The sequence below is a fragment of the Chlamydotis macqueenii genome, chromosome 10 (assembly GCF_036417535.1).
Source record: "Chlamydotis macqueenii isolate bChlMac1 chromosome 10, bChlMac1.mat, whole genome shotgun sequence".
Lineage (NCBI taxonomy): Eukaryota > Metazoa > Chordata > Aves > Otidiformes > Otididae > Chlamydotis > Chlamydotis macqueenii.
In genome coordinates, this window is record NC_141565.1 from 10920391 (window position 1) to 10948107 (window position 27717).

General features: G+C 40.1%; 2 protein-coding genes across 3 annotated transcripts in view; one reads left to right on the forward strand and one right to left on the reverse strand.

The window, feature by feature from the left end:
• Positions 1–3329, reverse strand: part of EEFSEC (eukaryotic elongation factor, selenocysteine-tRNA specific) — a 119713-nt gene extending 116384 nt beyond the window's left edge. Inside the window, exon 1 of one of the 2 annotated variants that reach the window (XM_086755546.1) lies at positions 3023–3329. In XM_086755546.1, the coding sequence (XP_086611672.1) occupies positions 3023–3308 (286 nt within the window). In that variant the 5' untranslated portion in view covers positions 3309–3329. The remainder of the gene's footprint in view (positions 1–3022) is intronic. The other variant, XM_086755545.1, reaches the window with a different exon arrangement.
• Positions 3330–9698: 6369 nt separating this feature from the next.
• On the forward strand, positions 9699–26562 carry RUVBL1 (RuvB like AAA ATPase 1). The gene is made up of 11 exons (XM_086755777.1): positions 9699–9916; positions 10552–10638; positions 11269–11401; positions 15357–15508; positions 16776–16865; positions 17704–17853; positions 19231–19294; positions 20501–20699; positions 22374–22476; positions 25562–25653; positions 25966–26562. The coding sequence occupies exons 1-11, from the start codon at positions 9776–9778 to the stop codon at positions 26123–26125; spliced, it is 1371 nt and encodes a 456-aa protein (XP_086611903.1). The 5' UTR covers positions 9699–9775; the 3' UTR covers positions 26126–26562.
• The last annotated feature ends 1155 nt before the right edge of the window (positions 26563–27717 follow it).

Consider the following 27717-nt stretch of genomic DNA (forward strand, 5'->3'; position numbering starts at 1 on the left):
TTGTTTCATCACAAGGTACTGTCTCTAAAGAAGCATCTTGTGAGTGACTGCGAGAAGTATTCGCAAGGTCAAGCACTACCTGGCATAGCATGACAAAAATGCAACACCAGATTCAGCCATGAAAAAATCCACTGCAAGAATTAGCTAGATACAGAAATATGTTAAAGAATGGTCAAAAGTATCGTTTAATCTGTAAGCAGATTTATCAGCCTTCTACAGTAAAGGAATTAACCCTTAGAGCACTCTGGGATCACAGAAAAGATGACAGAGGATGAAATTGCCACTAGAAGACAGCCTGCCACTGAGGAAAACAGCAAGACAAGAACCAAGATTAAAAAAAAAAAAAAAACCAAAAAAAAAACCAAAACCCAAAAAAACCACACACCACGCATGACTACCAGCTTCCCTTGTGAAGCCAGTAAGGAGCTCCTGAGAAGGAAACCCTTGAGCTAGTCACCTCGTAGGAGACCTGACAAACTGAATAAAGCTGGTGCTACCTAGCCACAGCAGACAGCATTTCCACAAGATGGGGTCACTCAAGGGAGAACCAACTAGTTTACACCACCTTGAATGAAACAAAAAGAGAGCTTCAAAACAATAACAGCATGCAATAACATTTTCACATCTGTCACTTCTACTGCAAAAGTTGCGTGAGTAACACAGATAAGAAGGCTGCTTCAGAGCCCTCTGTTGTCATTCCACCCTCTGATTCCTCACATTCACATCCCTTTCCCCCACCCCTCCTGTTTCTAGTTTTTCTGTAGGTTAACTCACATCTACAGCTACTGTTAATTTCAGAAGAGAAATATTTTAAGGAGATGTGAGAAGTCCAAGGCGCAGAATAAACACAGGAAGATGAAGTACATTGCACTTACATTTTATTTTAAAACCTTATATAGAGAAAAATAGTAGTAACGGGGAAATCTTAGATTTTATCAAAAAGAGAAAGGTAGTAGCATTCCTGGTTGCAAATGCTTGGAATGGTGAACCCTGAACACTCATTATTAGGAAGCAGATGAAAACAATCTAAATTTTTGAAGTACCATTATCTGGTAGGCCTGACTTTTCATTTCTGAAGAGCTGGAAAAGTTGGCTATATTGAAATACTGACACCTAAACACTGAAGGATGTTTGAGTTTCAAACTGTAAGCACCTAAGTAGCCCCACAGGCACAGATCAGGTTTTATCAGCAAGGTTTTACCTTTTAAATGTGCTAGTAAAAACAAAAGAGCATCCGCTTATCAAGGTACTAAGTACTTTATCAAGTATAAAACTGAGATTTCCAACTCTTCAAACTAAATATTACCACAATACTGCATTTTCTCTACAATTCTTTCTTAATACAGTTCCAGTAAGTTGCGCTAATCAAATGTTTTCACTAAAATATATAATCTGGTATAACTGGAACTAAGAGTTCGACGTGCTTATGTATCTGAATTGCTATATGCAAAGAATCATTTCTGCCAGGAAGAAAACCATCATGCCATCCAGTCTAGTACACGCTACATATGTTTTCTTCTCCCAGCATGACCTATCAATAAGGAAATCTGAATAACTTACTCAACCGATGTGGACAGCTGTGAGTAAATGCTTTGAAGTTCTTCATAAAAACAATAGGAAGCAACAAGAGGTCAATGGATTTAAACAACCAGCCTAGATAAGTGTTAAAGTGATAACAAAAGCTGGTTTTCCAAGTTTTCCCATGTCCTCTTCATGAGGAAGTTTACCCACTTAGATCAGTTGTTTCTGGCAGAACAGAACGTCTAACTACAAGTCACTCTTCAGCACCTCCAAGAAAAGTCACCATTTGCCAAAATAAACTTTGTTCTTTAGAGCATAATCAGGTGCTTACAATTACTTAAGAATGACAACTGATTCTGAAGCACAAAAAAAAGACCACAAGTCTCTGGAATTCAGCACACAACCACTCCTCCTCCCTTGCAGCTGTAGAGCATACATTAATGGTACAGAGCACCTTACTCCTGGTGAAATAGAGAAATAAGTGCATGTTTGTTATCCTATCCAAAAGAAATACAAACGCAATGCAGTTACTGCTAACGGAATTTACAAATAACAGATCTGTTCACAAGGGGCTTAATTCACAGATCATGAAAAGTAATTTGGTCTGAACCTCAGTCTGACTGAGAAGAAACATACACTGCATTACAAAACTACCACCTCATAGACACTATGAGAGGAAATGCACCAGAACTGAGTTTTCAGAGGTCCCTGCAGTTACAGTTTATCAACCTGTGATTCCTTTAAACAGGCTGCAGCTGCAACTCGTTAAATCCTCAGTCTAGCATCAACCACCTCTTCACACTCTTTGCAAGAGATGGAAGGGGGAGGTGTTATTTCTCACAGAACAAGGTGAACTAATTTTAAATGAGCTCTAATGCAAACGAGATTAACCTTTCAATATCATCTATGAGAACTAAAATGGAAAATTACTAAAATCCACAAAATTATTTCTAAACATAGGATTATCATGTTATAACTCTCCAGTCTCTCAAAGAGAAGTTCTGCACGAGCATGTCCAGCAGGTACACCATAGCTCTCAACTGCAGGGAACATCAAACTCTGACAGCTTTAACAAGTGAGAAAATAGAAATTAACAGTGTCCTTAAATATTATAGACAAGGTCTTCATACACAACCAAGAAAACTTTCTTCAAGTAAGTGTAAGAAACCTGAGCAGGCCTGACTGTCCAAAGAGCACCCAAAGAATTCGCATTTACAAACTGCTTTTCTACGAGCACCCGTATTTTATTTGAGGAGCAATTATGAAGAAGCGTAACAAAACCACGAGGCCTGTGAAAAAGCCTGACACCCTACCCACGCCTCAGTGGGCACGGCCGAGCAGCCGGACACCCCGAGGCCCTCGCTAACACAGGCGAAGCTCCCGGCACAGCCCTGCTCGCCTCACCGCGGGAAGCCGGGACCCTGCCGAGGGCTGGGGCGCCCCCAAGCACCGGGACGGCCCCGGGGCGGGCAGGGGTGGCCGCCCCCACTCCCCCCCTTACCGCCGATGATGGTGCGGATGAGGGAGGCGTGCCCCGGGCAGTCGACCAGCGTGAACTGGAGCTCGCCGGCCCCCAGGCCCAGCTGCGGCGGCAGGGCGGTGCGCAGGCAGGAGAAGCCCAGGTCCAGCGTGATGCCCCGCGCCCGGCTCTGCGGCGCCCGGTCGAAGGCGGCGGTGGAGCCGGTGGTGCTCAGCGCCCGCGCCAGCGCCGTCTTCCCGCTGTCGATGTGGCCCAGGACGCCCACGTTCACATTGAGGACGCGGGGCGCCGCGGGCCCAGCGGCCATGACGGCGCTGCACCCGGCCGGTCCGTCCCAACAGCGCCCCTGCGGCAACGCGGGCCCCGCCGCCGCCGTTCCGCGGCCGCCGCCTCAGCCCCGGACGGCGGCAGCGCCCGTCCGTGCCCGCCGAGATTCCCGTTAGGAGCAACGCAGCCACCCCCGCGCAGCGCGGGCACCTACCTCCGCAGCCACGACGTGAAAGCGCGCCGAAACAGACATTAAGAGCGTTGCATTAAGAGCACACACGCTGAAGAGCGACCCAGAAAGGCAAAAAGATTGGTCAAATTCATGGCTGTTGGCAGGAGCCGTGCCCGCAGGGATAGCGACCACCCTGTCCTGACAGAACCCTGGCTCGCCCACCAGCACCTGCTTGCAGAGCTCCTCCGCTGCCAGCACGCTGCCTCTGCCAAGCCTGACCTGCTCTCCAAGGCCTTTTCATGTAGGAGAGGCAATTAACCAATTTACTTTGATGGCCACGCACCTACAGCTGGTGCTCCCTCCCCAGGTGGGCAGCTGGGGCTCCCAGCGCCAGGCCTCATTGCAGGAGGAGGGAGCCAAGAGCACCGGCTGCAGACAGCCCCTGGGGCACCGGCACCTTGTCTGCTCTCCGCTTGCCCACGCTAATTAGTCACTGTAGAGCTGCTCAGCTCGGCCTGCTCCCTGTCACAGCACCCCTTCATCCTGCTTGCACGGATACCGCCACCCTGGTGCTGAGATTTGACTCTGAAGTCACATGAACATTGCAAATGCACATGAACAAGCAGATCAGGATTTGGATCATTTGCCCTCCATATGCTTAATCACTAATTTCTGGGTTTGCATAACTGATTTTCCTGTAAAAGCATATTTGTGTTGTGTAGGATGCCTCCTAAAAATCATACCTTTAAAGGATTAAGAATAAGCAAGATTATTAACAGTGATTAACAGCTCTCCTGCAAACCAGTAAAAAAAAAAAACAAACAAACCAAAAAAACCCATCAGGTAGATAAGCATTGGAGAGGCCTGAGAGCACTTGAGATGCTAAAGGCAGGAGCACGTTTCACTGGTTTAAGTCCCTTGGCTTTACGGATAATCCAGGAGGCACACAGGGCCAAATGCATTACACAGTGAAGCTTAACACATGTGCTCTGCATTTTCGGGGGGGGGGGATACTAAGTAGTGCTAAGTACCATTTCAAATGACAGCAGCTGTTTGCAAGCCAAGAAAGCAACACTGTGTTATGGCCCTCCCACAGGTGTCCAAGCAGACTGGACTTGCACTATATTCTACAGGCTCTTTTTTCTTTCAGAACAGTGCTGTTGGTTTTTGCTCTCCCTCTACAGTAATAAATATTGCTAATAGTATTTAGCATTCACATCTCAATAACTAATAAATGAGCCGGAAATGTAAGATAAGTTGCCTAGGGTTATTCTCAGCATCATAGATTTAGGTTTTAGGCTTTGTCTTCAAACTTCAGGCTTTCTCTTATGAAAAAAAAAAAAGTTGCTTCCTATAACAAGAGTTTTTATATGAAAGAGTTTGCAAAGCTTTAAAGCTGGGTACCAACTACCCCTCCTTCCCAAGCACACAGAAGTCAAGATGACAGAATCAATGACCCAGTGACAGGGGAAGAAAAAATAGCAGACATTCCTAGCACTCAGTGCTATTTGAGAGACAACTATCTCCCTCAAGGAAATAAATGAACTCAGGAGTACACCGCCAATGCACTGAGCTAGCCTGGTTAATCGGTTCCTTGAGGAGAACAGTTCAGCTTGATGGGAGCTCTGTCGTGGGAGCCGAATTAAGCATAACGTCACTTTTCAGACCGAGTTCCCAGGGTTTGAATAGTTTCCTGTTAAATCATAAGGCTCGTGTACACTTCACTGCCCTGAACGTCTCAATCTGTTACATCAATACATACTTGCAAAGTGAAGGGAAAGCATACATCTACTCCCATAAGAAAAGGCCCTACACAGTTATAATCCACGCAGATAGCCCTGTGTCATATTACCTATCATTTAATGCTTCTTTAGCGTTATTAGATGAGTTCAGAAGGAAAAGGTGGAAAAAGGTCTGATTCCAGATTTGCATTCTGAATCCAGAATTGTGTTATCCATCAGTCCTCCCAAGACATCCAAAATACCTGTCATTTTCAACAAGCTTTATCAAAGTATAGAGGTCTAGAAGTTTCTACAGCTCTTGTGAAAAATAGCAATGAGGTAACGGAGACGCCCACTTCAATGGCCCACAGCTGCAGCAAGAGCTCAGGTGTGACCCATTTTGCTGGCACTGCCAGTTTACCAATGAAACAAAAGAGCTGCATTTTGCTCACACAATAAATAGAGGGATACTGGATAGAATTTATGGGACAAAAAAAATTTTTTTTTTTCTTTTACTAAGGATACATAAGGAAGGAAGATAACAATCCATAGGAAAATAGATTTCATTCCACTGCTCATATAGAAATGGTGGCATTTATTTTATAATCTTATACTTGTAAGTGACCTGCAAGAAGGAGGGATGTCAGGTAGAAATGTGGGTTTGTTCTTATTTTTGTTCTTTATTTTTGCAAAGGCTTGCAGCTTTCTAGAAAGGGAAGGCAGTGGGCCTTGTGTAGAGAGGAAATAATTTGTTAACAATTTGTACTTTAGTAAGTAGGAAAAAAACCCCACATGTAAATTTTCTACAATGTTTACAGTTTCATTGTTACCACTCAGAACATACCTCTGTCTCCAGGATTTCTGAGTCTGTGGATCTGATTTTGTAACACATCACTTGAAGGCACAGGTCTGTGAGATCACGGTGCACATGGTACCTGTGAAATGAAGACACTTACATCACCAATATCAAGGAGGACAAATTTGATAAATAGAGACATAAGCACTTTTATTCAGTGTTTAGAGAAGTCAATCCTGTTAGCTTACAAAGTTTCAGAATGAATTAGATTTGAAAATTAAAATATGGCATTTGTTAAAATTCATCACTCCTGTTGCTTTGATGAAGATTAGAAAAAAACCTTCCAGCTTCTTCTGCAGGGGAAAAAAAAAAAAAAACCCAAACAGAAAAAAATAAACCCCCTCACAGATGTCTTGATATTACTATGACAGAGAGAGGAACATGGCACAATGAAAGAATCCCAGGTTCTCCAGATTTTTCTATATCCCTCATGAAGCAAGCAGTCTACAGCATTTAGCCGCTTTCCTTGTTTTCTCCTTAATACACCATTCCCCTTCCCAATTGTTCTCTCCTATACTGAATTTCTTCCTTAAAAAGTGTTCACTTTAATTCCTAAAGTTTATGGACTCTTGGGAGAAAGGGCAGGAAGTCAGACTTTTGGGATAGGGTAAAAATTTAAAGGTCATTCACACACTCACACACACATACTCTCTCTCACTCCAAAAATAATACACTATTTGACAGTTTCAGGATTCAGCATGTCCCACTGAAATTTGAAAGCTTATGTGAAACTAGGCCACGTCCTGTAACCTCAAACATTTAGTCTAGCAAAACAGCTCTCAAGTCTCCAGCTCCCACGTCGGGTATCGCATGACGTCTGTGCCAAATAGGAGACCTCAAACAGGGGGGCAAAAGAAACGTTGGTAAAATGAGTTGATTAAACCTGGGGAATAACAATTCAGAGTGTTAGTGACAGGTATTATTTTTTCTGGTTAACTGGCTAGTGAAATATTAAATTATGCTCAAAGCATCTATAACATGAGATGGGCAGAATGGTCGAACAACCTACTTATGTTCCATCTGGTGGCATGGACAAAGGAGAAAGATGACTCATGCTTTGCACAGAAAGTATTTTACCCTCCCTCTCTAATGTGTTAACTATTCAAAATCACAAAAATCGTGTTAAGGTTGAGGTTCAGTATTTCCTCGTACTGATGCATCATAACACATCAGACATCAATTATAAAAGATCATTTAAGATATTTAAGTTCAGTTCTAAACTTTTTAGTAGTTCCACTTGTACTTTGCTCTTTCTGTGGAATGAACAATTAATCCTGTGTGGTCTAAAGGATTATTGTTTATTTTCCCTCACCCAAACACACTCTTCTCCCCCTCTTTAACTGCAATTTCAGTACGATGCTCAAAGAACATATGGAATTAGTAAAATGATCAATACACTGAGCTATGCAAAACCATACACAGCTTATGGATGATTGTAAACCCCGTTAAGTGATACTAACCTGAGCAAGTAAGAGGGAGAAGCCAGCTTCACATCTATGAAGCAAACAATTGTTTACTGGTTCTTTTTTTTATATTGAAAAAGTCCTTTTTTTTACCACAAATACAAACCCAAACCATTTTCATAACAATTTCTGCAGGTCAGTACTAAAATTGTACCTTCATCATGGCAGTAGATTTTATTTATTGAACAGCAATGGACACTAGCACACTAAAATTTTAGGCTCTACTCCATTTCTGGGTTTAAGACATCATATTGCTGTAGAGAAACAATTAATGCTTCTGTTTGCTATCCACTTTTATCAGGAAAAATCTCTAATTCAATTAGTATTTCTAAAGTTAAGAACCTTAGGTAACATATCTAATTTTTACATACATGGAATATTTCTATCGTTACTTTAAGTTATATTGAAGATTAACAGCAGTTCTCCATTCCTGACGTCTACAGTCCTATATACTGGATTTCACCAAAAAGAAATAAGAAAGTACTACTGGATGGTCTTCGAAATGGCATAGTCTGAAAAATAGGCTTAGCTGCAACATCAAACAGGATAACATGGAGCACACGGACAGATTTCAGTCCGAACTAACAAATTACTATGTATTTCACCCATTGCTAGCCCTTCTTAAAAGGAGGACCATACCTAGCCTGGACCTCTTGTTAACAATATCACTGCTTTCCCAGCTCTTAGAAGACTTGTTAATTATTCTTCCAGAACTGGCAGAAACTTGAGCTCTGCCCAGACTTACCCACAACACTTGCGGCAGTTTAATGCACTAGAGAAATCAAAGTTGTATATTTGCTCTTTTGTAAAGAAAGTCTGCAGTTCAGTATGTATTAGGCATTTGTATTCTGTGACTAACGTGACCCTGAGAGAATGTATAGAGTCCCATAGTACACACGCTTCTTTAATTATTTAAAGGCTAGCTCATATTTGTTAGAGTAAAACATTCTTAACTGAACAGTTGTATAATAGGATACCCTTGCAAAGGTGTTGAACTACACATGTGTGCAATTATATTATAATTACAATTTTGAACTCAAATATGTAACTATAAACTGACAATAATTAACAGAAAAAGAAAGCAACAAATAGCAAAGTCTTTTCTTTGCCGAATGACATCTGTAACAAAACTAATGGAACCTCCTAGAAAAAAAAAAGAGAATGAATAGCATATATATTGCTCACTGGGCTTCTACAAATTGAACCATTAACTCCCATCCTTCCTAAAAGCCACTCTCCTAGCTTGTGCCATCACAGGACTGCTTTTGCAATTCTCCCTGGCAGTGCGCAGGAAAGCCGAGATGGCACAGACAGCAGTCCTGCATCATACCACATTAATCCACTGGCCTTGAGCGTTGCAGACACAGCCATAGTGTTACAATCAAACACAGAAAACACTGCATATCCATGGGAAGAGAGTTCTCTCTTTTTTTTTTTTTTTTTTTTTGGAGAAAGATCCCAAAATGTACAAACAAGAAGTCACTGGAACTGCAGGTTCCCAGATCCCATCTAAATTTCACTGTGAGTGATCTCCATGTAAACACTACATAAAGGGTGCAGCAGAATTACAATTACACCTGGAGGTTTAACGGCCTAAAAGCTGCAGCCTCACAGACCTGAGGAAACGAGGGTGAGGTCTGCGAGGCCATGAAGCTGCCTGCTGAGAGGGTGGAGTATTTTTCCTCATTTCAGTAGGTCAAAGCTCAGGAGTAGGTCACCCTTACTCTTTCTTTGATGAGGATTTAGAAAGCACCCTTGGAAAGCCTCAACTTACTTTTGCAAGCTAAACTCAGCAGAAAGCACAGCTCACGGTTCCTGGCCCACCCGAGTGCCCGGGGGAGAGGGGCACCCAACACCGAGCCAGGAGGCACTCAGGGCTCCCAGAGGGGAGAAAGAAGCACTGGCTCCGACCCCCAACCAGAGTCAATGAAGGCAGAAGGGGTTTGTGTGGATGCAGGGCCAAGAAACCCGCCGAGCCAAGAACAAGGGGCTTCGCACGGCCTGTGCTCGCCGCCCCACAGAGGGGGGCCTCCTCCCGGCCCAACTCATCCGCGGCGCCTGCACCCAGCCGGGCCCTCTCTGAAGCAGCGCACACGGAAATGGGCTCGACGGACCCTAAAAAAATGCACTCCCTGGCGGTGACTGGCATGCGTGCCGTCCAGTAAGTATCGAGAGCGCCGTCACAAGGGCCAATGGGGCGGCGGAGCGGGCGGAGGCAGCCGCGCGCCGGGAGCCTTGGTAACGCGCGGGCCGCGTGTGGCGATCGCGGGTGTTTGGGGACGGCTCGGCCCCGCCATGAAGATCGAGGAGGTGAAGAGCACCTCGAAGACCCAGCGCATCGCCGCCCACAGCCATGTCAAGGGGCTGGGGCTAGACGAGAGCGGCACCGCCAAGCCGGCCGGGGCCGGGCTGGTGGGGCAGGAGAATGCGCGGGAGGTGAGCGCGGCGGGCGCGGGGCCCGGCCCCGGCCTGTGCTGGGTGCTCTTACAAGTCCCGTTTGCGCGGGCTCCTCCGTGTATCCTCCCGCAGCGTGAGAGGCGATGGGGGTAGGCGAGGCTGTTCCTTGCACCGTTACTTTTGCATTAGCTGGAGGCAAGGGCAGGGGACTGGCTCCCGGGCTTTAGGCGTGGAAATCGGGTATCAAAGGCAGTGAAAGCTGCCAAAAGTCAAAAGATTTGGTGCGAGTGGGAATTGGAGCTTCTGTTTCTGGCCGGTGTCTGGATCCAGGCGAGTGCTTTAGCTGATCTGTTGTTTGGGAAGCCAGAAATTTATTTCCTGTTTTATTTTTTAAAGCTCTATGTATGCATGCAACTCCAGGAGAGGAAAGGGAGTCAGTGCTCTTGTACTGGGTTTTGTTAGCTATTTTTTTTTTTCAGTGTCTGACAGATAAAATGATTGTAGGAAGTAGGTTTTTGTGATTTTGCCTCTCTTTTTGTGTGCATGAAATTGAAATCCTCTTTATTTTTAGTGGGCTCTCAAAACTTAAGATTTCTAAACTCTTAGTAATCTTGGAACAAAGGCTGTTATAGCAATACTTGTGTTAACGGTATAAATACTTATTTAACTTCTAGGCTTGTGGGGTTATAGTGGAACTAATCAAAAGCAAGAAAATGGCTGGCAGAGCTGTGCTGTTGGCAGGACCTCCTGGAACTGGCAAGGTATTATTTTTCTTTTTTTTTGAGGTGAAGTAAAGTATTCCCAAATTATTTTATTTTAATTTGTTGCCAAAACCATTTTAGGGTGGTGGTTACATCATGTTTTCATCTACTGGAATTTTTTTCATCAAAGTATTGAAATGATTTCCAGCTTTCTATTTTGGTTTTTGCCATGTCATCAACACTGGCAGTATGCAGTGGTGTGTTCAGGCATCGTTGGTGTGAAACCACCTCTTGTAAGTTACCAAACGCATAACTAATACAGTCTCTGAAGAAAAGTCTTAGAATTTAATTTTATATTTGAAGCCTAGATAGTTTTTGCTTTGTTCATTTTTTTTTCCCCGTGGTATTTAAGGCTTTTAGCATTTGATCAGCTGTCAAATTCAAATATATAATATTGTTTCTTTAAGGTGTTTTATAAGTCTTTGATAAAAGTCACTTTCTATGTGTCTAACTTGTTTTAGGGGAAGGAGGGTTGTTACATGTGAGAAATATTGCAGACAGAACAATCTTACTATTAAATTGATAGTTGGTATATGGGAGGTGATATGAGGAAAGTTAACTGTGCAGAAAGAATCCGTTGTTAATTCTCGTAAAAATTAATGTGTAAGTTTTGGCTTTGTTTTTTTCAAGACTGCTTTGGCTTTAGCTATTGCTCAGGAACTGGGAAGTAAAGTTCCTTTTTGTCCTATGGTTGGAAGCGAGGTCTATTCCACTGAGATCAAGAAAACAGAAGTTCTAATGGAAAACTTCCGACGTGCAATTGGTAAGTTTCAGAAAAACAGAGTAATTAAACATTTGCATGATACTTACTTTGCTTTTTCCCAGTCATCTAAAAAGGAAAAAAACTTTTCTGTGGTTATGGTGGTGTTCAGATTATTGCATGTTCTTTTTTCAGCGCTGATCTTTATTTAGTGAATCTCTTTCACACTTAATGGAGTCAGTAACGTTTCCTGTTGATAAACCATAATTTAATTGTTGCGTTGTGCTTTGTTCTACTTTCCCAGAGTCTTTTCTCATCCTCCAGGTTCATCTGGTTTTGCCTGTGACTCTGAATAAAGCTGAGTGAAAAATTATTTTTAGTTTCTTATATTTAGCAGAAATACTTGTAGACAGAAAAATGCTCTCTACTTTTTATTTTAGTGATTTCACCCTATTAAGCAAACAGTCTTAATTAAGGATTCTCAAATTGCAGCGTTAGCCTGACTTGATGTGCCAGCGAGCACAAAAAAAGTTCCATGATGACAAAATAAATACTTTAACTGAATGTCTTCCTCACTTCTAGAGTGCTTTTACAAGCTTAATGTAAATTGGTTACATTTGCAACACAACCTCAGTGAGTATCTAAAATATTTAACCGCTGCTGACAGCTGATAAATAACACAGAAGTGGCCCTTGTTTGTATGAGGACTGGCTAAGATAACCTAACTGATTTTAGTACTGAACATATTCACAGCTAATTTTCCTGGTTTCTGTACCATATTTCCCCTTGGACTGAGTATTTGGTGGCAGTAAGGTGAAGAAGTCTCTCAGTTCTGCAATGAAACAAAAGTATTCCATCGACTTTTCTAAGAAAGCATCTCTCAGTAGTCTCTGGTCTTCTAGTTACCATGAAGCTGGCAGGGCCTGGGGGAGGGAAGCCACAGACTCAGGAGTCTGCAAAATTTCCTTGATGTGATGAAGTTCCCTGTCAGAGATTCGGAAACCTGAACCAACAGATGAAACTTATGCCATCCGTGTTGTCATTTCTAGAGATAGCAGTATTTTAACTCTCTGAGGTTTAACAGCCAGGTACATTGTTAGTTCCCTGCATTCCCTAAATGTCAGTAGAGAGACACTTCTAAACAAATATTAGTATTAATGAAAGATGGAACTTCTTTTATTCCTTTCTGTTGAATTCTGTGTCACATTTTCATAACGCAACCTTTATTGAATATTTTTATCAGCATAAAAAAACCCTTTGAAATATTTTAAAGGACTAGTAACCACCATTTATTGTAATGCAACACTTTCCAGTTGTGTTTAAATCTCAGGTATGTTTTAGCTTCCCTGCTTGGTAAATAAATAATTTGCAAGGGTGCATTTTTAAGAAAAATTATTTCGTATGCACAGTGCGGTGCCAGCTGTGACTGGGTGCAAGAGAAGCTTCAGCTCACATGTCAATCAGTACCTAAAGTATTCATTTAGGTTTTGGGGTTTTTTTTTTTTTTTTGCTTTTTGTACAATTCCTTGTTAGCAGGTTCTGTATACATCATCTGTTGCTCATATTACGCATTTTACTTTCGGGGGATTTAGCCACCTCAATTTATAGAAATGATTAGAGGTGTTAACATTATTTTTTTTACTTTTTTTTTTTTTTTTTTTCCTTGAAAACAATGGAGTCTGACTGGTTTGGACGAATCACTGTATAAGGAAAAAGGAGTGACTCTCAGTTTACAGAATTTTTATTGTTGAGAGCCTTTTAGTGACAGACTTGACATAGTCTCATGGCCAAGTACTGTTTAGGGTATGGTAGAGAGCTTATAATATGTAAGAAACAAAAGGACAGAGTGGAAAATGAGAAGATGGAATTGTACAGATTAAAAAAACTTCAGCTGAGAGAGATTAATCCTGTACAGAGCATATTGGCAGCTGGCAAGGATGAACACAGTAGCTAATGTTAGAGCCCAGTTGCAGTAAAAAATAACTACTGGAATAGCCACTTAGATAGCATATCTGGTTTTTTTGTCTCCAAATTGTAACTGCTGGTAAATCAAACAAGCACTAGTTTAACTCCATATAGTGCTGTTGAACCAAAACATGAAATAGGCTACAGTTGCTTTCTTAGACTCGTGTCTCTGATTTGTAAGTTGGAGATGTCTCTGTGTAAGTTTCAGAACTCTTTTGAGAATGAAGTTTGTAGTTGGTACATGCAGATTAATTTGAAAACAAAGGATAATTGGCAGCAAGTTTCAAGCATCAATTACCTTTGTTCAGATCATGTTTCTATGTAAATATTTTCTACATATGCATCTATGTGAGCACATTAATTTAGATTAGAGGCTTTTACTTTTGAAGCAAATCTGTAGGTTCTCCATGCTGACTCTGCTTTGGTTTGTGTTGTGGAACAGGCTCAGAGTATGTGAATTGGATTATTTTTCAGGTGAAATGAAACTGGAAGATGTGCTTTAGCAGCACACAAAATAGACCCCAAACACAAATGGGCTTCCAGTTTTTCACAGCAGAACAGAGCCTGTGCTGAAAGTTTAAAAACAAAACAAAAAGGAAAAACAAGCCTGTGAATGCCCAGTTCTCGGCACCAGCACTTTCACAGGACAGATTCCCATATTGCTTCACATTCCTTGCACGTGTAGCCTATGTGTTGCAGCCTTGTCTAGGTCAATTTTATAACTCAAAGGTTCATTAATTTTTTTGTCCGATGTTTTGGTACACCTGAAAAACATTTTTTTAAAATGACCGAAATTAACTTTATATAGAAATTTTTGTGTGGTGCTAAATAAGAGAAAGCAAACATTTCTTACCAAGAAATTACCATGTTATCCACAATTAACCTACATCTCACATTTCAAATCCTAGTCTTAATTTGGGTCCAGTAGAGGGAGACAGACTCATACTTGTCAGTTCTTTATATTCCCCTATCAGCAACTCAAGATTACTGGTGAAGTGTCTGATCTATTTCAAAGAAAAATGAAAAGTTATGGAACAAGGAAAGTTTTATAAAGTCCTAATAGCCTCAGACTGGGCAGGATGACTTCCTTATATCTTGTTACAGCCCATTCATTATTTTTGGTATGGCATGTGTGTCTCATAAAATACTTTATAGAGTCTCCTCAGATGTGGGTTCTTTGAACTTTTATGTAGCTAGAACATATGCATAATTGTAGTGGTGGTGATGATAGTGGTTTTTCTTTGGAACACTAACCGTAAAACTCTTCAGTTCTGTGTTATTCATCAGTTTAAAATAACTTGGTTAATTACAAGAGTTGTGACTAGAATAGAAGATACCCACGTACAATGATGATTGCTCGGCTGTCTGAAAAACAACAGAGTAAGGATGTCACCGTCAGCGATTTTGAAATAGTTTGCATTAGAGCAATTTCTGCTAAATTTTATCTACCTCACCTTTTGCTATTAACTGAAAAAATTTTTAAATTATAAACTTTTTCTTAATTTTATGAGGTTCTAACACAATACCTGTTAATCAATATATATTATTTTTAACTCAGTTGCTAAAATATAAAGTTTTTAAAGAAGTTACTTTTTTCTTTACTTTGCAGGGCTTTTCTGATGGTCCAGAAATTGTGTAAAACTCACAGTTCTATTAGTATCACTAATTTCAGAAGATGATCCGTTTCTCTGACTTTAACATAGGGGAATAAATCAAGCAAACACCCTCTTTCGGGGAGGGAAAAGAGAGGATACTGACATTTGCTTGAAGAACTAATAATAATGAACAGAAGAAAATTATTTCTTATATTTTAATAAACTGCTTTGCAGGTCAGAACTTGGGCTGAACTTGTTCTGATGACACAGGATGAATATTCGCACTTAATATTGAAGAATAGAACAATAATTCATCTTTCTACTTTTAAAAGTTAAAAATCACCAATGTAATGTAGCCTAATAATATGTTGCATTCTGTTGTCAGTAATGCAGCTGACTCTTGAGTGTATATGGCCATTGATTTGTGTACTGGAACTGTTCTAAACCATTTCTTGTAGGGTTGAGGATTAAAGAGACCAAGGAGGTTTATGAAGGAGAAGTCACAGAACTAACTCCATGTGAAACTGAAAATCCAATGGGAGGTTACGGCAAAACCATCAGCCACGTAATTATAGGACTCAAAACTGCAAAGGGAACCAAACAGTTGAAGGTATGTATGGTTGAGTCTCAGAATTTTCCTTAAGTATTTCAGATCTATATCTTCTATTTTTAGCACTTCTATTTCCACGTCAAGCTCTCGATCCCCATCTCTGTAGAGCAGGAACGCCAGGAGGCTGTTCTCTTTTGCTAGACAACTTTATCCTACTCCTGAGTGTGTGTGTTTTTCTGCTTTGTGTAGACTATTTAGATGTTAGTCTTGTTTCCTACTAATTGGTGATAAGCTCATTGCTCAGTTAGCAGCCCCTCCTACCCCTCCTATTTTTCTGCTTGGCACCACACAATTGCATGTCTTCAACGAGTTAAAGGAGAGTTTAAGAAGTTTTGCAGCATTTCTAGTTCCACAGAAAAATGGGCTGAATTGGGAGTCTGAACTATGATCTGTCTCAGTCTGTGATAGGCTCACACTGACCCTGGCTATAAATTCATGTTCGTGATAACAAACATGTAAGAAAGGTCTTGTTTATCTTGTTTTCTCTATTCTCATCTGAATTTTTGAGGATGGCTTTGGGAAACCTTGCCTACTTTCTGTCACATCCCTTCTTTCTACATGGGGAGGTATGCTCTAGTGAATATTTTATTTGAACTGGAAATTGAGCTGGTACGTTGCCAGCTCAGACCCATTTTCCCTTTGTTTTCTTGTACAAGTCTCCGTCCACGTTGTTCAATTTCCCTGTCAGTTAGAGTACAAGAGAACTGAAATCTGTTGTTAAGTATCATCTTGCATTTGTTCACTCTGCAAACAAGAAAATGCAGAGCAAAAGTGAATAAACACGTACTGAAAGAAAAGCATCTAATGCGTTCCACATCCACTCTCCCTCACACAGCTCCACAGAGGATAAAGACTCAAGAAATCAAGTAGCATAATTCAATGCTATAGCCAGGTTTTTTTAGAAAAGTTTTGCTAGAAAGCAAGAGAAATGCTGCTTCCTAGGTATAAATACATTGTCACTTTACACAAAGGCATATTTTGTGATAGCAACTGGTATAATTATCCTTACGTTTCTGGCACTTACCATCACTTCCTTCAGACAGCAGATTTTTGGGGTAAGAAAGTAAGTTCTGTGCATTTTCTTTCAGATTTATTCTCTATCACTACTCCAAGTGTTACAGCTTTATAGAATCCTAGAGGTATTGTTGGGTGGAGTTGCAGTTTAATTTTGTCTGGTGACAGTGAGCTTTAGACTAAATTTCTTCTCCTTGATTACCATAACAATATGGAACTGTTCTGACCAACTGTGATGTTTGCTTGTCTCCAGCTGGACCCAAGCATATTTGAAAGCTTGCAGAAGGAGCGAGTGGAAACGGGTGACGTTATTTATATCGAAGCAAACAGTGGAGCCGTCAAGGTAAAAGAAAAGTTCTGCTCTTCTATGCAGGTGTATGTGTTCTTGCAGACCTTTCTCTGCCTTTGTCAGAAGGCTCTCCTATTTATTAACCTTAACTGACATGAAGTGGTTACACGGAAGTTTTAAAGAGAGCCCAGTGTTTTCCTTATCTGAGGAGAAAATGCTCTCTTGCACTGAAAAAATATGGTCATCTGGTTCACAATTAAGGTCATCTGGCAAGGAAGCTATCACTGATGCTGTCTGGATGAGTTTTCTTTTCTGTAAGATCAAGACATCTTTAAGGGAAGGGGGGGAAAAACCAAGGCTTTAGTCATTTTCAGGCTGACATGTGCTGTGTATTTAATCTTTCTTTTATCGCTGTGGTATTTTCTCCACAAGATATATACATGTAGAAGGGAATACTGCATTAGTTAGCATTCTTTTCATATCTGATTTAGAAAGCAGTGTACAGCGATACTTGCTGTTTAATGGATGAGCATAATATTTTGTATCATATAATAAATCACCCACCTACAAAGGAGTTGAACAGTTCTCCCAATCTGTAGTTAATCTGCTGGATTTGTCCTTTAGCAAGAATTGCATACGGTTAAAAGAAGGGGAGAGAAAGGAGTGCACTATTCTTGCCACTGAAAATATCAGGTGTTTTTCAACAGAGTTTTTGAGCTTTGATCAGTAGATAGGGTGTGCCTGTTGCTAAGTGGGAGTGGGGTGTCGGAATTGTCATCTGAAGCTTACCAGGACTGGAATTGTGAACTAAGCCCTTTATTAAGTTCACGTCACTCAAGGTTTTTGCACTGAAACTATTTCTATACCTGGGTTTCTCTTTACTTTTTCTCAGCGGCAAGGCAGGTGTGATATCTATGCTACAGAATTTGACCTTGAAGCTGAAGAATATGTTCCCTTGCCAAAGGGTGATGTGCACAAGAAAAAGGAAATTATTCAGGATGTCACCCTGCATGACTTGGATGTGGCCAATGCTCGACCTCAGGTATCTGACTCCACAGACGAAGTCTGCACAGAAAAATTATTTTACATAAATGTAATGGTTACTGGAATAATCAAGGAGAGGTAGCAAGCTGAGATGTCTTAAATTGCCCTCAAAGATTCCACTACAGGAAAAGCAGTAGGTGTTACACGGTGAAGGCCAGTCTACCTGTCCTCTCCGGAGGGATGTCATGCTGCAGCTGGCTACTTCAGTGGCCCTGCCATGCCGGTTAAAGAGGCAGTTGGTAGGTTAGGATTCAGGCACCTGGTCACGGAGTATTTATCAGAGTGCATTTCCTAACACTACAGACAACAGCCTTCTAGCCATAGCAGAGCTTCCACATGGATATTTGGGATCCACTGCCTTCACAATTAATGCATAATCTGGACTTAGCTCTCCCCTTCCCTCCACCATTGTGCCCCGTTCCCTGCTGAAAAAGAGCAGTGTGGGCTGCTCCTCTTGACCAGGAAAAGAGAGATTATTACTTTCTCTCTAGAAGGAGAGTTGCCTACTGATTTAAAGTGGCAGCAGCCAGATCTGCATCATTTTATTTATCTGGAGTTTTGAATACAGACTAACTTATTCTGCTCTGTTTCTGGTTTTGTGGCCATGAAATGGAAACTGCAAGCACTGTGGTAAGAGGTCACTAAGTATTTATGGCTGCTGTGGATTCTGTTGATGTTCTTGCTTTCTTCAGAAATGTTTCATAACTTCTTGTTAAATTTCCTTGTGACTTCACTAGAGCTCTGAACATATTGCAGCAAAAAATTGAAAATAGAATTACTCCCTATTGTACCTTAACATAAACATATTGAGGGAATTCCATCTATGTCATAAACAAAAGCCACTAACAATGCAGTATCTCTTTTCAAAGGCTGGCATCCCTACAGTATGATACTACAAGCCCTTAACCTACTCCATTTCAAATAAACATTATTTCTCCAACAAAATCATTTACATGATAAAAATCAAGATTTTAAACCTCTTAAAGCTCAGTATAATTGTTCCAGTGTTTAAAGGTTGAACACTTACCGTGCATGCAGGCAATCCAGGTCTCTGTGTTCCTTGACAATTTTAGTCCTTATGAGCTTCTCTGTGACAGTTTTTTTAAAAGAGGATAGCTCAGTTTGGGGTTTTTTTGTTGTTGTTGTTTTCCAAAAGAACAAGGCTAAAGAAAGGGTGAGGAGGGAGCTAAATGATTATGTTTAGAATACTGCTGCAGAGAAGTGACCTAGCCTTTGACAGATTATCAACCACTGCTGATGTAAAGTATGAAGTTAACTGCAAGAAATAACTTTAACCAATTCCTGATTTATAAAATTCTCATGGTATGTGTTCGCTACAAGACGTCATAGCAGATCTGTAACTTTGTTTTCCTAGGGTGGTCAAGACATCCTTTCTATGATGGGACAATTGATGAAGCCAAAGAAAACTGAAATTACTGGTATGAATCCTGCATGGTATTTTTAGACCAAAATCACCTATATGCTTGCCAGTTAGAAAAGGATTGAAAATAGGGTTATTAATGCACCATCTCTAAATGAATGCCTACATAGTATTTATTCATAAATATTCGTATGTCAAAAAGCAGTGATGCAGCTGCTAAAATTGCAGTGGCTGGAGACGGTACACCATGTTACTGGTTCACACATAGAGTGATAAAATATGTACTGTACTCTGCACCTGTCTTCCTGGGGAGACAGAGGTTAGAATGCTAGTGCCAGGCTCTGTTCTCAAAACACTGCTGCCAGAGAGTGAGGCTCACACTTTGACAAAGAGTCAGACTGAACAACACCAAAGAAAATCTAAAAAATGTTGTTAGGGTACATGCTTATGTGAAACAACCACACTGCATTTTTATGGAGTAGAAAAATGTTTTTTAAAGACTCTAACCTTGGTTTGGTTTAGACACCTCTATAGCAGCTGTCTTTTGACTTGATGCTCTGAGTGCACTGCTGCTCTTCCTACCTACAGATCATTGGACAAAAAAAAAAAAAAAAAAAATCTACAGGAAGATCTGTTCTCCTTTTTGCTTTGAAAGAAATGGTGTTTCAGTAAGTGACATCTAAATTTAGATCAAAGTTGGTTTCAATACCTAACTTGAATGGCAGTCTTTTGAAGTATTTCATCTATGCCAGAGGTCGCTTTGCTTATTCTAATGTCAGATTTATCGATGTAATATCTTGCATAGCTTTGAGATCCATATATTTACAGAAATATATATAGCCCTATTTTTTTTTTTTGTAGTTAAACATAACTTTGCTGAAATACAGTAGCAATGTTTTATTCTTTCAGTGATGTTCTTTTCAGTCATGCTTGGAAACTTTGGCAAACCTCAGTTTAAAATGTGAAACTTAACAGACTTCCCCCCCTGACAAGCTCCCCAAACCCACAAAAATCATAGTTTTTCACAAGCCTTGTGAGGGAACAGACTACCCCAGTTAAGTACTATAAGTTCAGTTTAGAAATACTTTGTTGCACAGATGTCTCCCCAGTACAGTAGTATCACAGAGATTTGTCCCTCTGGCGGTAAGATACTAAACTGTGAAAAAATTAAAGGAGAATTTAACTTGCTTTAAGGCTTTCTTACAGACCTATAGATCACTAGCAAAACAACTAAGAGTTTGTTTGTTTTTTTTTTTGTTCTCAGACAAACTTCGAGGAGAGATAAATAAGGTGGTAAATAAATACATTGATCAAGGCATCGCAGAGCTAGTTCCAGGGGTACTCTTCGTAGATGAAGTTCACATGCTGGATATTGAATGTTTCACATACCTGCACCGAGCACTGGAATCTTCTATTTCCCCCATTGTCATCTTTGCTTCAAATAGAGGAAACTGCGTTATCAGGTATGATGGCTAAAGTTGAATTTTCCAGTTTGCATTGGTCCATAAGCCTTGGAATTGTCTGTGTTGGCGGTTACAATCTTTGAAGGCTTTTGTCTCTGATCCTGACACTTGTGATAATCCCTGTGTTACAAGTTGCGTCAGTGCTCAAGAACTGCTTGTGAGCTTCATGATGGGACAAGCACTTAATGCCAGGCTGACTGAGTTAAAGCAGAATGGAATTCCTCTTTTTATTTCCACTGACACATCCCTCTTTCTCTAACAGCTTCTGAATTGTCTGATTTCCTGGGTGATCTGTAACAATTACCTTTCTCACTGGATACCTAAACACATCTGTGGCTTACGCATTAGGGGTATCAAAAGCATCAGGGCTACAAACCTCTGATATAGTTTCCAGCTTCTTCTGGATCATTTTGCTGTTTGCTATCCTCATTACACCAGACTGAAGCGTCCTGTTCTTACTGTTTAAGCATGTCACAGTTCAGCCTCTCTACCCTTCATTATTTCCTACAGTGTTGGTCTGGCTTTTTGTGATTCTTCAATCTTGCCAAGGTCATCTCCACTCCAGTTCGTGCTTCCACTTCAATATTTTGCACCCACACAATGCATTCTTTGCATGTTCAGTAATAAGTGCTCTCCTCTTTCAGATTCTTAAGTTCTTCTGCTAATTTGTGGTGTAGGTCTAATTATGTCTAAACAAGCTGTCATTAGCAATTATTGCTACTCTTTAAATTGATTTAGTTCAGCTGTGTAACCAGCTATTCCTTTCCCTCTTAGTGGCTCATCTGGTATTAATCTTTTTCTGCTTACATTGCTTAGAAGTTAAGGTGATAAGCCCTTCAAAAATGTTTAAGGTGGACATTGCAGGGTGCTCTTTGCAAAGGAGTAAAAAGGCTGTCTTGTTAAAGTAAAGCAAATAGAGATCTGTCACTGCAGATCTTGTTATGAAAAAACCCTGCGATTTAAGAAAGGAAGATTTCCATAGAATAGTGGTATCTGATATTGCTAAATTAAGTCCTTAAAAGCAAGCTTTTAACTCTATGCTACTATGTCAGGTAGTCAGCAATGCTCTGATTTGCCTGCTGATGGCTCTTAAAAGGGTCAGGGAAAAAATTAATAGTGTAGTATCATTGATTCTGTAACTTCCTAAGAGAAGGAAGTTCTCTGTCTCCTCAGAGGAGAGAACACCGTCTACTCAAGAGTACAGCAGATGATTGCAGGGCACTTTGATTTATTTCCCAAGGAAGACCATGGCCAAAGCTGCCATGTAATGGCTTGTTCAACAAGAGGAGATGTTTTCCAAATGGCTGATAGTATGTGTAATTTCTATTGATACTGCTAAACAACTTAGAATGATTTGTCCCTTTATGGAAGATACTTTGGAACATTAGATAAACTATATTGTAAGATAGAATGCAGGGAAAGATGAAGGAAAGCACCACATCTAAGTATTCTTGAGTGGTAGTTTAAGAGCTCCAGAAACAGTATTTGTTTCCCTCAGGCTCTCCAGTATGAAGTTCAGATTAGAATATTTCCTGCCTCTATGGGGAGTTTGTCTCTATGGGAAGACACAAGAACTGTAAACTGGTAGATACGCAGTCACTTAAAACTGTTTTTAGTAAAATCAATGTACTGAACTCAGAATAGTATCTGATCTCTTTCTGTGTGGTTTCTCAGAGGCACTGAGGATGTAGTGTCTCCTCATGGAATACCACTGGACCTGCTGGATAGAGTGATGATTATCCGAACCATGCTGTATACACCCCAAGAGATGAAACAGGTATGCATAGCATTTTCAGAGAAATTATAAGAAGTCCCTGGAATTCTAGTCTATTGGGATGACTGCTATGTCTCTGTATATTCTGTTACTATAGAACTGTTTGACACTTTGTGGTCACCAGGGTTTGTGCCAGAAAGCTTACCACTTCCTAAATGCAAGCTGCTTTAGTAACCGTTTACAGTAAGCTGGTTAAAGTTGTGCATGGAATTTCTCTGTCTGATTTCCAGCCACTGATGAGTTGTGTTGGTAAGCATATCTAGAGCTGAAAAAAGTGACATTTCACTTGCATGAAATAGCATGAACTGTTATCTGACCTTATCTCTTTACAGATGTGCTTTCCATAGAGTTTGAAAGTTCCAGCAGGTAGTGCTTTTTTAGTTGGTATGCCAGACCTTGGGCTGCTCCTCCATGTAAGAGATAAGAGGGATTGAGGAGTGCGGCTTCGTGCACTGCGTTGTTGCCTCCATGCCCTGTACTATGGCTTTAACCTGCTAGGGCTGTTTCCTGAAACTGGGAGGATTTTCATGCTTAGTCAAGTTTGGGAATGTAAGCACGGTAAGCGTTGCAGAGATAAACTTCTGAATGCCTGAAACTTTTCCTGTGGGCCAGCACAATGTATTGTGTATCAATTATAATGCTTGGGTGCCATTATGATGCACCGTGTCAAAGATCCCCCTCATTAGCGTCTCAGTGCCGTGAAGTGACACAATGCAGGAGACATCACGGTTTATCATGTCAATTCTTTGTATTATTTAAGAGATAATGTCAATGGAGGAGAGCGTTGTCAGGAGATAATAGTCTCCTGCTGCTGGATAAGTGCCACGGTGAAGCCGAGGCATTTATCGAATATAAACATAGAAGCAAAGCTTCATTTCACTTGGTTTGAGGAGCTTTTCACATATGGCTGTTGTGAACCATCCTCAGGATGATTTTTTTTTTTTGTATCTAAAAGGACACTTTAAAGCATTATGGCATAGCTTACAGTAGAAGCAGCCCAGTGATGTAATAATACAATTATCTTTTTTTCTGTATACAAAACAAATTGTAAAGCATGACTTTTACTCAGTCTGGAGGTGTTAAAGACTGTTGTCTGGACTTCCCTGTACTGTATGTGAATTTTGTGTGGTTAGGGTAGCAGGAGTACGTACTCTGAGTTCCTTTTTGTTAAGATTTCTGTATATAATACCTACCTAGCATGCTGTATTATCATGCAGATAATATGCAGTTAAAGAGTTTCTGAACTGTTGGTTTTCAGAAGAGCTGGGTAAGTGCTATGATTTCCGCTCGCCCCGGGGATGAGGGAAAAGAAGTGTTTACAGTAACATTTCCTAAAGCTAAAACTAGAGTCCAGACATTATGTCCCATAAATCATGTTCCCATAGTCAGATAACCTCATCTTCCCTTAAATTAAGGCTTTTGAATGACGACTTCTCTTGGGAGAAGGAACTACTACATTAAATTTGGTTTCTAACGAAATAAAATTTAGGTTAAAAATAAGATATCCATAAATTTACTTCTCTATTTTTCCTCCCGTTTTCCTTTCATGCTAGGAAGAAATTTTCACTGCTGATGTTTCTGTGTGAGACTCTTTGCCTTAGTCTTTCACAATTGATTTATCAGCACAAGAACTGTCCATATATCTACTGAAAGTTTGTTCATAACCAGTTCGAAATATTTCTCTGTGTTGATAAAGTAGAAATCCCGTTGTGTAGCACTGCTCCAAGAGCAAGACCCGCAGTTACCTTAATGCAACCAGAATAGGGAGAAAATGCACTTCTATGCATATTCTAGTCAGGTACTGTTGTAATCAAACTTTTTTGGATGAGTGCCAGCTGTTTGATATTAGAGGTCATAACTGGGACTTTTTGTTCCTAACATATTTTACCTGATAAACACTTCTTCTCCTATTTCATAGCAGCTTGCTCATAGATGTTATTTGCTGGGTTAATGTTGGGTCCTGATCCTTGGTTCTACCAAGTTGCTAGATAAAAAGTTATTTAACAAAAGGTTGTTAAAGATGTGGCATTAAAGATACCTTGTTTCTAGCAGGGGAAGAATAAAGCAGTTGAATGAAGGGAAGGTGTTGTTTAGGTGATCTAAAAGATAGAAAAACTTCAATCTGAAATTGCGATTTGCAGCAGCATTGCCAATATTCAGTACTAATATCTTAGTGCAACTTCCTGCCATTTCAAGCCCCTCTCTTTTACTCTGTTCCCTACTCTGACTCCCCTAGCGCGTTTTTATGGCTTTAATTTAAACAAGTGCTTCTTGATATCTTGTTTACAAAGCTGCCAAAGTGAAAAATACCTGTATTATGTGAGGCTTGCAGTTCCAGAGTTATCTCAGCACTACAACACAACATCATTATCCAGTCTGCCCCTTATCACTCAGCTGGTAATACGCACTACCGAGAGACTTGTGCCACTTTTGTTACAGCTTTATATGCTCAGGCTTATTGGTGATATCTTGCACTCCAACTTTGTGAAGATCTTCAAACTGGTACAAGCCTGAGACTGTTCTCGAAAGATTAGATTCTTTTTAGTGATTTTTTTCTTTTTGCAGGAATAGGTGAATCATAGAAAGTAACTTTTTGATTTATTTTACTATCTTCTTGTCAGAAGTGTGTTGTGAGCTGCTAAGGGAAGGGCGTAGCTTTATGTAGGGCTCCGCTGTATAGCGGCAATGGTACACTGCAGAATTTACTAACTGGTGTAGCTGTCCACAAGACTTCAGCTGTCACTTGCTTCCTGCGTACTTTTTCCATTTCATCGTAAAGTTCTCATATTCTGCTTCTTGTTGGTAGACATACTCTGTAGCCATGCAGAATTATCATTAAGGGTTAGTAGTCCAGACATGTTACTTTACCTGCCTTTTGTGATAATTTTCAACATTATATTTGCCTATTTAAAGGCTTAGAATTCTATAAATTCTAGTTTAGTAGTAAGTTACGCCAGGATAACTCTTCACACCATCTCATTTTACAGCATGTCTCATTTCTAAGCTGACAGTTTCCAGATGTTAAGCTAAGTAGCATAGCATGCTGATTGTTTGGGCTGGTACCTCACTTACTCGTTCATCCCAACAGATCATAAAACTTCGTGCTCAGACAGAAGGAATTAATATTAGTGAAGAAGCTCTAAACCATTTAGGGGAAATTGGTACCAAGACAACCTTAAGGTAAGTTGAGCACAGTTGGCTTTTCTTTTAAGTATGACTTGGTCTAAAACCACTGTAGGATAACTCACTCTTGGAAGTGAGACAAACCTCTCCCATACAATAATACAGTCTGTCAAAAACAGTGCTAACAAAAAAAGAGTGGTAGTCCTTCTCTTTCCTCCTTTAAGGAATGTACACACTAGTAAGTCTTGCAGACTTTTTATACTGCTGCTAGAGCTGTTTGTTTCCTAACAACTCTCCTACTGCTACGTATATTCAGTTCACTGGGGTGCACTGAACTGTAATTATTCATCCATCTCTGTTTGGTCACAGGTATGCTGTGCAGTTACTGACCCCAGCTAACCTGCTTGCCAAGATTAATGGGAAAGACAGCATTGAGAAAGAGCATATCGAAGAAATAAACGAACTTTTCTATGATGCCAAATCCTCAGCAAAAATCTTGGCTGATCAACAGGAGAAGTACATGAAGTGAAGAGCTTATCATATTAGATAGATGCTTTGAAGTGGATTTAACCCTTCCCCAGGGCTGGCTTAATTATTGAATGAGAAATGTTAATGGTTTGTCTCTTTTGGGCCTGAAAAATATTTAAATGTTGGACTGCTTTGCCAGGCCAGAAGTAACTACCAAGTGTTCCTATTTCATTATCAACAATAAGATGCTCCATGGTGTCTGTGTAACATCTTAGTCTCCCTTTCTTGAGTGTGTATTAAATGAATAGCTTTTGACCCATCAGTTTTGTCTTTAGATGTCATTACAGAAGAGTTTTAACTGAAGTTGATGCTTAAGAACAGTCTATTTTCTTTATGAATGTTGTTTTAAAATAGTTTCCTTTTACAGATGAGAACTGGTTTTTTTGAATCAAAGTTTGTCTGAAGTGCTTTATAATAAAATATTTCAAGAATACTGGAGGCCTGCATGTGTTTGCCCTGGGTATTGACCTGCCTAAAGAAACAGTCAAAATAAGTTGGAATTAACGAAGCCAAATATGAGTAAAATGGATCAGCAACACAAAAACAGATCTACAGCAAAGGAAAGAAATAGTAATTGGGTCTTTTTAAAGGGTTTACTTTCTTTTAGGTCTTGTTTTGAAGATATACAGAACTACATAATAGTGACTATCTTAGCTCTACTTAAAGCCTTTCTTCCAGTGTAACTTACCCTTTCTTCAGGTTTTCTTAAAGCAGATTAAATAAAAATTGCTTTCCAGCATGATTAGCTATTTTTTTCACTGTATTCTGTCCCCACTTTCTAAATTGCAAACTAAAAATGCATGAATATTCATATATAAAAGTGAAAGTCAGCATAGCGATAGTGAAAAGAATAACCCAATAATTAAGATCTGAAATCCTGCTCTGCACACTTTGTATGGACTTAGCCTTAGTCTCCTGTTCACAAAGTATGCTTCCTTGTTTTGTAAAGCATGGATATGTGACTGCTTTACAGCAATCTGAGGATAAATGATTTAAAGATTAAGATCCTTGTAAAACTGAAATACAAATCTGTGTAATAACGTAAGTGGATGAACTAGGAAAAAAATGTAGAACCTTTATAACTAACATCACATTATGTGTTAGAATCTTTAGTGAATTCAAACACTTTATGTACAGTTACATAAATGAGTTTAGTTCTTACAGTAGGGTGGGAAGGGGAAAAAATAATAATTTGTCACAGGAGCCCAGTTTTAAATACCCTTTTTCTTTTTAGCAGCTGCAAAGTGAAGAAGATAGGTTTTCAACTGATACTCTTAGCTCATCAAAAGTCTTAATCCTCATTCCTAAATGAGAAGCTTTCTGACAAGTACCAAATATACAGCTACTAAGCCTTCCATGAATCCTTCACAGAAAGCCATTGGTTCCTCACACTGGGAGAATCCCAGTAGTAGTATGTTAGGCAGACACTGGCAATTACCTTTTTTTTTTTTTTTAAAAAAAAAAAAGAAAAAAAGAAAAAAAAAAGGATTAAAAGCACCTCTGTTACTCATTTTGCTTTCCTAAAAGGTTTTCTTTTAGGAATTTCTGGTAGTTAGAGAAGCTAAAATGATCACAGAGCCATTCTGACTTCTA

What these genes read in the sequence shown, in the direction of transcription:
- RUVBL1 (XM_086755777.1), top strand. Translation starts at nt 9,776, where the DNA reads ATGAAGATCGAGGAGGTGAAGAGCACCTCGAAGACCCAGCGCATCGCC. An exon ending in GACCTCCTGGAACTGGCAAG is followed by an intron (nt 10,639 to 11,268) that starts GTATTATTTTTC and finishes GTTTTTTTCAAG; the next exon opens with ACTGCTTTGGCTTTAGCTAT. An exon ending in AGGGAACCAAACAGTTGAAG is followed by an intron (nt 15,509 to 16,775) that starts GTATGTATGGTT and finishes GCTTGTCTCCAG; the next exon opens with CTGGACCCAAGCATATTTGA.